Here is a 13,056-nt window from a genome sequence, read left to right on the forward strand (position 1 = left end):
AGGCCCTGTCACCTATTGCATCGGTGATACTCCAAATCCCACCTTCATCAGCGGCCTCTGAACGAAACTGGTCACTTTGGGAATACACATGCAAAGGTGCGCAACAGGCTGACTAACAAGAGAGTGGAGAAACTGGTGGCTATCCGGGCGAACCTACAACTTATTGAGCCAGATACAGAAGTGTCCACCACACAGCTAGACACTGACACAGGAGGAAATGGACACGTCAGAGCCAGAGTCAGAGAATCAGGAGGAGCAATGAGGAGCAGAAGACTCATGAGTAGTAGACTCAAAGGGACAAAATAAGGACAAATTACAGGCTAAATAAGCTGACGCTCTTATTTTATTTCAGATGGGTCTTTTTTGTGGGGGTTCAATAAAGTTCAAAATGATAACCTAAATAAAGTTTTGAAAGCCTGTTTTTATTTGTATGGAACAGTATGTCTATTTTGACGACAAAGATAATATAAGGGTCAGAGACAAAAACCATCAGTGTGCAAAAAAACTCTAAATTCCCGAAAATTCCCATGGAAAGTTTCCTCTTTTAAAAATTCCCAGAATTTTGCAACCCTAGTTTCTCTGGTACTTTTTTTCTCCTATTAATTTAGTTAAGTTCCTCACCCTCATTAGACCCTTGGTTCCCCACCATTTTTGGTATGCTTTTTGTGTCTTCTGTGAAGACAGATACAAAATATTTGTTTAACATTTCTGACATTTCCTTATCCACCATAATAATTTCTCCTGTCTTGGCCTCTAAGGGACCAACGTTTACTTTCGCTACTCTCTTCCTTTTTACATACTTGTAGAAGCTCTTACAATCTGTTTTTATATTTCTTGCTAGTTTTCTCTCATTCTATTTTTTCCCCTTTTTATCAATTTTTTGGTTGTCCTTTGCTGGTTTCTGAAACTCTCCCAATCCTCAGGCTATTCTTCGCAACATTATAAGCGTCTTTCAATCTAATGCTATCCTTAACTTCTTTAGTTAGCCATGGATGGGTCACTTTTCCCATGTAGTTTTTGTTTCTCAATGGAATGTATTTTTGTTGAGAATTATGAAATAGTTCCTTAAATGCTAGCCACTGCTTATCTACCGTCATACCTTTTAATCTATTTTTCCAATCTACCTTAGCCAACTTGCCCCTCATACCTATGTAATTGGCTTTATTTAAGTTTAAGACTCTAGTTTCGGACTTAGGCAAGTCACACTCTGCCCCAGAGGATCGTTTACTATGAGATTGCTAATTAACCCTGCTCATTACACAATACAAGATCTAAAATAACCTGTTCCCTGGTTGGTTCCATGATGTATTGTTCCAGGAAACTGTCCCGAGTGCATTCCATGAACTCGTCCTCCAGACTACCTTTGCCAATTTGATTTGTCCAGTCTATATGAAGATTAAAGTCCCCCACGATTATTGCATTACCTTTGTTACAAGCTCCTACTATTTCTTGATTAATATTCTGTCCAACAGTATAGCTACTGTTAGGGGGCCTATATACTACTCCTACCAATGTTTTCTGCCCCTTGTTATTCCTTATCTCCACCCATACTGATTCCACTTCCTGATCTTCCGAGCCGAGATCCTTTCTCTCTACTGTCCTTATGTCATCCTTTATTATCAGGGCTAGCCCCCCTCCTTTTACATTCTGCCTGTCTTTTCAAAACGCCAAGTAGCCTGGAACATTTAGTTCCCAACCTTGGTCACCTTGCAACCATGTCTCTCTAATGGCTAATAGCTGAAACCCATTTATCTCTTTTTGTGCCACAAGTTCGTCTATCTTGTTACGAATGCTTCGTGCAATCAGATAAAGAGCTTTTAATTAAAGATTTTTACCATTATTCCCTGCTTTGACCTTATTCTCTGCTGCACTGCTACCGTTAAACTCTCTCTCCCTTCCTGTCACACTCTGCTTATTTTTACCCAAATTGTTGCACTGCTCTATTGACTTGACCTTTCTCTTTTTAGATTTCTAAATTTCTCCTCGCATGACCCCTTTTCTCTTCTCTTCTCTTCTCCCCTCCCCCCCCCCCCCCTCCCTTTTTTTAGTTCTCTGCAAATTTGCTCCTCCATATCTTTACTACTATTTGGAGGCCTATAGAATACACCTAGTAGTGTAATGGCACCTCTATTATTTCTTAACTCTAGCCATATAGATTCTGTCCTTGACCCCTCCAGGTCATCCTCTCTCTCTAGCACTGTAACATTTTTGTTAACCAATACTGCCACACCACCTCCTAGCTTTCCTTCCCTATCTTTTCTGAACACCTTATAACCAGGAGTATTTAATACCCTTTTTTGAGCCAGGTCTCAGTTAATGCCACAACATCATATTCCCATGTGGCTATTTGTGCCTGCAGCTCACTTACCTTGTTTACTGTGCTTCGTGTGTTCACATACACTGTAAACCCATCTTAGACCATTCTGTATTCTTAGTTTGACCCCACCTTACCATTTCTTTCTTCAGTGCTCTCTGCCTCTCCCAATCCTTTCAGCTCTTTATTTCCCCTTTCTAATGTTACATTCTGGTGCCCATCCCCCTGCCAAATTAGTTTAAACCCTCCCCACGAGGATATTGGCTCCGGCCCTGTTGAGGTGTGATGCGCCATCAATAACTCCAGAAGACTAAGAGTTAAAAATATAACAAGTAGGCTTTTATTAACAAAAGAATACGAGCATGCCTCTGCTGGTAGACCGATCCTTAAAGCCAGGGGGACTGGAGGTCAATCACCTTTATACCTGGGCTTAGGGGCGGAGCCAGCTGAGTCATGCCCAGACATGTTCTGTACAGGCAGATTAGTGGTTTACCACATTCACCCCTTGTTTAAAATGAGTCCGGCGGGGTGAAGTGTCTCAGAAGTTCGTATAGGCAAGTCTCTCCGGGGGTCTTGTCTGCCGTAGTGATCGTCGTGGTGCCGGCTGCGGCGGTTCTTTTCCCGCGGCCGTTTCCCGCGTGGGCCGGAGTGTCGTCTTCGTGGGTGCGGGGTCGGTGGGTGTATAAGGGTGGGTCACAGGGCCCTGGCGTGCCGTCTACTTGGGTTAGATGTGGATTCCCTTCTAGGGGTGTGTCGTGGGTAATGGTGTTTTCGGTGGCACCTGAGGGTGCGAGGTCTCGTATGGAGACCGTGTCCTCCTGCCCGTTAGGATACGCCACGTATGCATATTGTGGGTTGGCATGGAGGAGGTGGACCCTTTCGACCAGGGGGTCTGTTTTATGGCTCCTCACGTGCTTCCTGAGCAAGACGGGCCCTGGAGACGTCAGCCATGGCGGTAGCGATGTCCCCGAGGTGGATTTCCTAGGGAAGACGAACATTTTCTCGTGAGGGGTGGCGTTCGTGGCGGTACAGAGTAGTGACCGTATGGAGTGAAGTGCATCGGGGAGGACTTCTTGCCAGCGGGAGGTGGGGAGGCCTCTGGATTTTAAGGCTAGCATGGTGGTTTTCCACACTGTCGCGTTCTCCCTTTCTACTTGTCCGTTACCCCGGGGGTTGTAGCTGGTGGTCCTGCTCGTGGCTATCCCTTTTTCGAGCAAGTACTGGCGCAGCTTGTCGCTCGTGAACGACGAGCCCCTGTCACTATGGATGTAGCTGTGAAAACCGAATATGGCGAAGAGGTCATTGAGACATTTGATGACTGTGGCGCTGGTCATGTCCGAACAGGGGATAGCGAACGGGAAACGGGAGTACTCGTCAATGATGTTGAGGAAGTATGTGTTGCGGTCAGAGGAGGGGAGGGGCCCTTTAAAATCTACGCTTAGGCGCTCGAAGGGGCGGGTGGCTTTTATCAGGTGCGCCCTGTCTGGCCTATAAATGTGCGGTTTGCATTCGGCACAGACTTGGCAGTTCCTGGTCATGGTCCTGACCTCCTCGATGGAGTAAGGCAGGTTGCGGGCCTTAATGAAGTGGAAAAACCTGGTGACCCCCGGGTGGCAGAGATCGTTGTGGAGGGCCCGTAGCCTATCGACCTGTGCGTTGGCACATGTTCCACGGGATAGGGCGTCCGGGGGCTCATTAAGTTTCCCGGGCCGGTATAAGATATCATAATTGTAGGTGGATAATTCGATCCTCCACCGCAATATCTTGTCGTTTTTGATTTTGCCCCTCTGCTTGTTATTGAACATAAATGCTACTGATCGTTGGTCAGTGAGCAGGGTGAAGCGTTTACCAGCCAGGTAATGCCTCCAATGCCGTACAGCCTCCACTATAGCCTGGGCCTCCTTTTCGACTGAGGAGTGTCTAATTTCGGGGCCCTGGAGGGTTCGTGAAAAGAAGGCCACGGGTCTCCCCGCCTGGTTAAGGGTTGCGGCCAGGGCGAAGTCAGACGCATCGCTCTCCACTTGGAAAGGGATGGACTTGTCCACGGCGTGCATTGTAGCCTTTGCAATGTCCTCTTTTATGTGGGTGAAGGCTGCACGGGCCTCTGCCGCCAGGGGGAAGGAGGTTGACTTGATAAGGGGCCGGGCTTTGTCCACGTAATTGTGCACCCATTGGGCGTAATAAGAGAAAAACCCCAGACATCTCTTCAGGGCTTTGAGGCAGGGGTAGTTCCAGAAGGGGGCGCATTCGGTCGGGGTCGGGGCCGATGACTCCGTTTTCCACTACACAGCCCAGGATAGCGAGGCGGGTGGTGCGAAACATACACTTTTCTTTGTTGTATGTCAAATTTAAGCGCTGGGCTGTTCGGAGGAATTTTTCTAGATTGGCGTCATGGCCCTGCTGGTCATGGCTGCAGATGGTGACATTGTCCAGGTAGGGAAAAGTGGCCTGCAACGCGTTCTGGTCAACCATCCGGTCCATCTCCCTTTGGAAGACTGAGACCCCGTTGGTGACGCCGAAGGGGACTCTGAGGAAGTGGTAGAGGCGGCCGTTTGCCTCGAAGGCAGTATACTGGCGGTCTTCAGGTCTGATAGGGAGTTGGTGGTATGCCGACTTCAGGTCAATGGTAGAGAATATCCGGTACTGTGCAATCTGATTGACCATATCAGATATGCGGGGAAGGGGGTATGCGTCTAATTGGGTATACCTATTGATTGTTTGACTGTAGTCAATGACCAGGCGCTGTTTCTCGCCGGTCTTCACGACCACTACTTGGGCTCGCCATGGGCTGGTGCTGCCCTCGATAATCCCCTCCCGCAGGAGTCTCTCTACTTCTATTTTAATGAAGCTTCTATCCCCGGCACTGTACCGCCTGCTTGTTGCGATGGGCTTGCAGTCGTGGGCGAGATTAGCAAACAACGGGGGGGGGCTGACTTTCAGGGTGGATAGGCTGCATATTGTGCGCGGCGGTTGTTTTAAATTTTGCCGGCTGCAGACTGTAAGTGGGGGCAGTGGCCCGCCGTACGCCATCGTGACACTCTCTAGGTGGCACTGGAAATCCAGTCCCAGTAGCACAGCAGCGCAGAGCTGTGGCAGGACAAGGAGTTTAAAGTCTTTGTACTCTGTGCCCATTACTGTCAGGGTCGCTACACAGTAGCTGCCGACGTCCGCCGTATGGGACTTGGAGGCCATAGAGACCCGGTGGCGCGTGGGCATGATTGATGGGGAGTAGCGTCGCACCGTGTCGGGGTGGATAAAGCTCTCCGTGCTTCCGCAGTCAAATAGACAGTTTGTTGCGTGACCGTTTACCTTGTTGTCCATCGTGGACCTGGCCAGTTGGTGAGGCCTGGATTGGTCCAGGATGATGGAGGCCATCGTTGAGGTCGGTGGGGCGCTGTTGTACTCGCGCGAGGCAGTGGGGGAGTCAGGGGCCTGGTCTCAAAGTGACGTCCAAGATGGCGGCCCGCACCGCTCACACGCGGCTGGTGATGTCCAAGATGGCGGCCCGCACGGCTCACACGCGGCTGGTGGTGTCCAAGATGGCGACCTGCACGGCTCACACGCGGCGCTGCTGGAGTTGGTCGGTTTCGCCCTGCACACTTTGACATAGTGCCCCTTCTTTCCGCATTTGGAGCAGATCGCGTCCTTCGCCGGGCAGTGTTGTCTGGGGTGCTTGGCCTGGCCACAGAAATAGCACTTTGAGCCTCTGGACATCGCAGCTGTAGTTGGGCTGCAGGTGGGCCGTGGCGGTGGTGGCGTGGCGCAGGCCTGTGGCCTTACCGTGTCCCAAGATGGCGGCTCCCGCGACATCCACGGGGCGGGGAGGGCCGTATGGTCGGGGGGGGGGTAGGCATCCATGTTTCGGAGGGCCACAGCCTTCTGCAGGTTGAGCCCACTTTGCTCTCGCAGTCTCTGTCGAGTGTAGCTGGACCTGATGCCGGCGACGTAGGCGTCTCTGATTAGGTCATCAGTATTTTCTGCGGCCGTCACCGATTTGCACTTGCAGTCCCGGCCGAGGACTCTCAGTGCCCGTAGGTATTCGTCACCCGATTCCCCGGGTCGCTGTTTGCGGGTAGCCAGGAGGTGTCTAGCGTAGACCTCGTTGACTGGCTTAGTATATTCTTTTAGTATCGTGATAGCGGCCGTGTAGGATACAGCGTCTCGGATAATCGAATATACTTGGTGGCTCACCCGTGAGTTCAGTACTAGCAGTTTGTCGGCTTCGGTCCTGACGGTAGTACTGGAGGCCTGCAGGAATGCTTCGAAGCAGCTCAGCCAGTGCTCGAAGTTATTTGATGCATCCGCCGTTTGAGGGTCCAGTTCCAGGCGTTCCGGTTTCAGGATTTGCTCCATTTCAAAACCTTTTGTTAATAAAATTGATGCGCCATCAATAACTCCAGAAGACTAAGAGTTAAACTTATAACAAGTAGGCTTTTATTAACAAAAGAATACGAGCATTCCTCTGCTGGTAGACCGATCCTTAAAGCCAGGGGGACTGGAGGTCAATCACCTTTATACCTGGGCTTAGGGGTGGAGCCAGGGGCGGAGCCAGCTGAGGCATGCCCAGACATGTTCTGTACAGGCAGATTAGTGGTTTACCACAAGGTGCAACCCGTCCGGCCTGTACAGGTCCCACTTCCCCCAGAACCGGTCCCAATGCCCCAGGAACCTGAAGCCCCCCCTTCTGCACCGTCTCTCCAGCCACGCATTCATCTGCTCTATCCTCCTATTTCTATACTCACTCGCGACACCGGGAGTAAGCCGGAGATTACTACTTTTGCCTGAAAGAGTGGTGGAAGCAGATTCAATTGGAACTTTGAGAAGGGAATTGGATAAATACTTGCAAAGGAAAAATTTAAAGGGGCTATGGGGAAAGAGCAGGGGAGTGGGACTAATTGGATAGCTCTTTCAAAGTGCCGGCACAGGCACCATGGGATGAATGGCCACTTTTTTTTTATTCGTTCATGGGGTCTGGGCGTCACTGGGAAGGCCAGCATTTATTGCCCATCCCTAATTGCCCTTGAGAAGGTGGTGGTGAGCCGCCTTCTTGAACCGCTGCAGTCGTGTGGTGAAGGTACTCCCACAGTGCTGTTAGGGAGGGAGTCCCAGGATTTTGACCCAGCGATAATAAAGGAATGGTGATATACTTCCAAGTCAGGATGGTGTGTGACTTTGAGGTGGTGGTGTTCCCATGCGCCTGCTGCCCTTGTCCTTCTAGGTGGAAGAGGTCGTGGGTTTGGGAGGTGCTGCCGAAGAAGCCTTGGCGAGTTGCTGCAGTGCATCTTGTAGATGGTATACACTGCAGCCACGGTGCGCCGGTGGTGGAGGGAGTGAATGTTTAAGGTGGTGGATGGGCTGCCAATCGAGCGGGCTGCTTTGTCCTGGATGGTGTCTTCCTGTGCTGTATGATTCTGTGTTTTGACTATCGCCTTTGAGCTGTCACAGCTTATCTTGTGTCTTGTACAATTGTCGTGCTCTAATGTCACAGTGAATACCAGGCTGCTCAAATAACGCCTGGTGCCATTAACATCCTGCATGTTTCACTGTGCAATTGTACCTTTGTGCCGCTGCAGAATTTTAGTATTTCTCCATGTAATAACGCTCAATAGTTGTTTGCATAAGAAACTTGTTAATTTTATGAATTCTTTGGTTACAAAACTACATTCCTATAAAATTGATTTCTTTAAGACCCAAATGTCTCTTGAATTCAGTATGTAGAAATAGCTTTAAATTCTGCGTTGTAGATTTTTTTCTTTTGTGAATTTCTGCTTGTCAGTGATCTTCCTGTAAGTTTCATTTTTAATGGACAACAGTCTGCGTTACAGTCAAACAATTGTCAGAACTGTTTCAGACACCCTTTCAAAAAAAAAAAAAAAAATCCAGTGCTGTATTGCAATATTTGTGATTTTTGTAAAGAGTATTTGTGTGCAATAAAACCAGAATGCTTTGTTTACTGGTGAACCTCCTTATATATAAATTGTGTATTTCTAGCAAGTTCGGAAGCTCGTCCTTGAAATCATCCACAGAATTCCAACAAATGAGCATTTGCGTTCCCACACAAAAAATATTTTGTCTGTGATGTTTCGGTTTTTGGAGGTAAGTTTTCACCATTTTCTTTTTTTTTCTTTGTCTTAAATTTGTACATTTTTAACCTCCTGGCAATAACTGAAAGCCTGATTTCTAATCTCGCACGTTAGTATCTCGTGTTTAGTCTTTTGATTTCGGGATTCTTTTAGAATCGTTGGCACTGAGGGAAGTTGTTTTTCCTGGACGCTTGCTTTTAAATCGACTTAGCTCAAATTCGAAGATTACATTACTTTGTTCTGAATGTCCCTACTCGAGTGAAGAGTCATCCCCTATCTACCCTGTCAACTCCCTTCATTATTTAAAACACCTCAATTGGAGATCTGGGTCAGTGCGTGTGAACTAGAACCGCACATGGCACTCAATGCCTATTCCTGCTCCTAATTCTTATGTTCTACGTTCAGCTCCACGCCTGCAGTTTTGATATACCACACGCGCAAGACCAAATGTGGGGACTTTCCATCATCCACTGGGAATGGGTGGGGTACAGCCCATTAAGATGAGAAATATAGGAGCCACTGTATTTAAAAGTAAATTGAGCCAGTGAATAGTTCTGATAGAAATGCAGTGGAGTGTTCCTGAAAGGAATCCTATCTCCAGCTCAGATTGGGTGTCTCTTAGACCCAGATCTCGGGTTAGTAAAGCCTCCACTTGAAAAGTGTCCAGTATCTGATAGGCTGTATTTATTTCATTATAATTGTTTTATTATTTACAGAGTAAAAATGTAGAAGATGAGGAATAAGATTCTGAAACTATTAAAATCACTGTTAATGGTGATGTTGCCCTTCCTCCATTATCCTGCTTTAGGTTGAGAATGAAGAGAATGTACTTATTTGTCTTCGAATCATCATTGAATTACACAAGCAATTCAGACCACCAATCACACAGGAAGTAAGTCCCCTTGTTTGAAAGACCAGGCATTCTAAAAAGTATAGCAAGTTTGTGTGGTTTATTGTACTGAGTTTAAGTTCAAATGAGAATCTCTAGACAATTGTTTCTGAATGCTTGTTAAAATGAGTCATTTAAAAAAAATTCTAAATGACTTTTAGAAGCTTCTGGTTCAGTTTGGATTCTGTAATGGCCCTAATGAACGCAGGCTATAATATGGACATGATTTTGCTAATGCAGTGTCCATTTTGCTTACAGATTCACCACTTCCTCGATTTTGTGAAGCAGATTTACAATGACCTACCGAAAGTTGTGGTACGTATTGCCCTGGGGATCATTCTTGCGAATCTCTAGCGTTGTTCGAAAAAGTAATTCTTTTTCCGCTCCTCCTTCTCCTAGACACGGTACTTTGAGAAGCCCCAAGCGATCGCTGATAACACTGTCCCTTCCCCAGAGATGGTTGGCATGATCACTCAGGTCGCAGTGAAGACCAATCCCGAGCGAGAGGACAGTGAATCAAGAACAGTAAGTTGACCTGTCAAATTCACATTGCCCTTTCACCTTTGGCAACTAGGGGCGCGATCTTGCCAGCCCTGGGGAGGCGGGTATGGAGGTGGGACTGCCGGGAAAATGGCAGAATCTGGGGGCGGGTGCCCAACCTGCCCCCAACCTGCCTCCGTGCCATCTTGCCAGGAGGCGGGTAGTAACCTGCCTCTGTGCCATCTTGCCAGGAGACGGGTAGCCGATCCACGCCAGGTCATGTCTCCTTGGAGCCGGGAAGGGGATTAGTGCCACTTATCTGCCTGTTAACACGTAGTTAACAGGCAGATAAGAGGATTATCCCCATTTTACCCACACAAGTGCGGGCTTCCCAAAGGCTCCGAAACCCGCCAGGGTCACCGAGACGAGTAGTGGGTCTGCGGGGGTCGGAGGGGTGCAAAAGTGCACTGTGAAGGTAAGTGATGGGTGCAAGTGTGGAGAGGTGAGTATGTGAGGTAAGTGAAAAGTGTTAGTAAAAGTTTACTTACCTTTGTTTCTTCCTGCAGGCTTCAAGAGTTGGGTATGTGGAGAGTCTCGCACCTCCACGGCAGAGATGACAGATGACTGCTGCATTCTCCAATGCAGCAACCGTCTAATTTCTGCTAAAGAAAGAGGTTTGATGAGTCTTGAATTCAAGAACTCATCAAACTACAGAGAATGTCAGTGTTTGACAGCTTCACAGAGCTGTCAAACGATGACAATTCATCTGTCAAAAGTTTTTGACATGAAACTTCATATGTTGACGTTCTCTGTAACTGGCTTTCCCTTAATTGGCCTGCTAAGCCCGCTGGGTGGGCTTAACGAGGTCAATCAAGGGAAAATAGCGTGGGTTGGTCAGAAGTTGATGGAGGCGGGACTGAAACCTGACAAGTGGGAGTCCCGCCTCCAAAAGCTCCCCATTGGCAAAATCCAGCCCGAGGTTTGCAGGCTGATGGGCTGAAGTTTCCCCTTCTGCTGGCTTTAAAGGCCCTGTGCGAAATGAGCTATTGTAGCCTTAACCAATGTTCCCTTTAAGCGCGTAGCGCTCTGGAGCTCCCACACAGCCGGCTCACCAGCTTTTAAATGGGAAAAGCCATGCACGCCCGGTATTTTGAATGGGTCACGCAGCCCCTTAAAGGGGCCGTGCACCCAAAAATAAAATTAAAGGTAACATTGGTCTTAACCTCTGTTTTTAAAACAAAAAAAAGTGCAGGTAAATCTGCATTATTGGCCATCTCGATCACTGTACACTTTAAATCTGTAACCAATACTTTTTGCGTGAATTTGAAATGAATTTAAAAAAAAATCTATTTCCTTATACACTTCAAAATGAAGGGCGACAGCTGGCCGTTGGTGTCGTTCCCAAAACAGCCCTTGTGGGGAATGCTTGTTAAATTAATATTTCACCATTATAATTGCCTATATTTATGACTGACCCTGTGTTTGTATAAAATACTTATGTCTTTCAGCATACCATAATTCCTAGAGGCTCCCTTTCACTGAAGGTGTTAGCTGAGCTTCCGATCATTGTCGTTCTCATGTATCAGGTAGTGGCTACAGTTTTTCGTTACTATAGAGGGATTTAACCATGATTGCTTGGGATATTTCTCCAGTTGGGTTCTGGCTATAGATTTATTCCACTTGGCACCCAGATAGCCTCTAGTTTTTTTGGTCACAATCCCTGGTGGCAATAGTTAGTTGTTTCTTTTCTATTCTCCAGCAACATTTTCTCTTTTCCCCCTTCCTTGGTCCGTACAGCTTTTCCAGCTGAGTGTTTGCCCATGGAAACAGCTGCAGATGTTTGCCAGTGTCCTGGCTTCTCTGAGGCATGCATGGCTGGCCCACGCTCATCATAATTCCTCATTTCCCTTCTTCCTTGTGGGTAAGCAGTTTAAACGTGGGGGTTAAATCTGCCAATGACCCAAAAGGTGGATTCCAGAATTGGGGTTAAACCCAGGAACGTTGGTGTTGGTAGACTGTGGATCTAGTCTGACCTGCGCGGCCGCTATCTTTATCTGGCTCCAGGAGTGTTTCATCAGCTCTCCGCACCGATGAGCAATACTGCAGCCCCAGCCCATAACTGCTTGTCCTCAATCTGTCGCACACAAATGGCTCAACAAAGCCCCATGAGAAGGGGCGAACTGGCTGGATAGGAAATTAGTGCCCCTGTGAATGGTTCTCTAGCTCTGTATTATCATTGCCCCACTCTCTCCTTTACTGTGGCAATCATGACTAATCCAACGCCTTCCAGGGGAGCCAGTCCACCCTTGCCTGTGGGGTGGAGATGCTGCAAATGGAACTCTCCCTCTTTCCAACCCCACCCCCCCTCCCCACAGTTGACACCTTAAGCAGAGAGTTTTTATTTCCAAATACTGTAAAGTCACGGAGCGGGTGGTTGCATAGGGATAGAGGTGCATTGATTTCAGAGCCATTAGCTTTCCCGGCGGGAGTGCCGCAGGTGACGGCTGCTCCCGGTAGCACTGGCCAAGCTCCTTCCAGAAATCTGCGATGCTGCGGGTCCTGGTTGGAAGGACGGAGCAGGAGGTGGATGTCAGGCTGCTGCAGTTCTGCGGAGCGAGCCGGCATTGCTCTCGGTTTTGCTCCTTGCTGGCAAATTAACTATAATTCACCAGCGTGTTTTGGGGAGCAGTTTTCCCCCCCCCACCCTAAGAGCTGCACTTTGACCCTTTTGAAGTTGCGAATCAAGCTGGAAGTTGGTGCCTGATTTTGCTTGGGTTCCTCCCCCTGGGTGGCAGGGCAAAGACTGAGTGCTTGGTGTGGAGGGAACCGCATCTATGAAGCTTCTTTTCAGCGGCACTGGAGACCCAAAGCATCGCTTCATGTGCCACCCTTAATGAGAAGACTAACATTTTTTTAAAAATGGGAATTGTGTGTGACATTATTTCTGCCAAGCATTGGTGTTAGTCTAAAGAAATATAATACTCCTGTTTCATTTCAGCTGTACAAGCAGAGTATACACAATGTGGTATCTGAATTTGTGCCTTTGATTATGAGCACCATCATGCTGCAGGTTACACCTCAAGCAAGGTAAGCAGTATTCCTCTGGGTGGTGCTGTAGACTGTGAGCAGCGATTGGCTTTGTTGTGCAAATTTTTATTTGGTTTCTGAGCATGTGCTCAATATAATTTTGAAAAGTAGCCTTGGAACAGAAACCCAGATAATAGTGAGGAGTTGTCCTGGATACTGAATGTAATGGATGGGATGATTTGACTGACAGGCAATTTTGGTTT

The 13,056-nt window shown here is 47.8% G+C and overlaps 1 protein-coding gene across 1 annotated transcript in view; it reads left to right on the top strand.

Annotated features, from left to right (window-relative positions):
- The window catches only part of trrap (transformation/transcription domain-associated protein), a 227,597-nt gene that overhangs the window by 13,235 nt on the left and 201,306 nt on the right, over positions 1-13,056 (top strand). Inside the window, exons 3-8 of the mRNA XM_085999960.1 lie at positions 8,306-8,410; positions 9,206-9,289; positions 9,545-9,601; positions 9,686-9,811; positions 11,275-11,352; positions 12,765-12,853. Coding sequence (XP_085856086.1) covers positions 8,306-8,410; positions 9,206-9,289; positions 9,545-9,601; positions 9,686-9,811; positions 11,275-11,352; positions 12,765-12,853 — 539 coding nt within the window. The remainder of the gene's footprint in view (positions 1-8,305; positions 8,411-9,205; positions 9,290-9,544; positions 9,602-9,685; positions 9,812-11,274; positions 11,353-12,764; positions 12,854-13,056) is intronic.

The sequence above is a fragment of the Somniosus microcephalus genome, chromosome 11, assembly GCF_052327205.1.
Source record: "Somniosus microcephalus isolate GS21.2 chromosome 11, FLI_Smic_1.0, whole genome shotgun sequence".
NCBI lineage: Eukaryota > Metazoa > Chordata > Chondrichthyes > Squaliformes > Somniosidae > Somniosus > Somniosus microcephalus.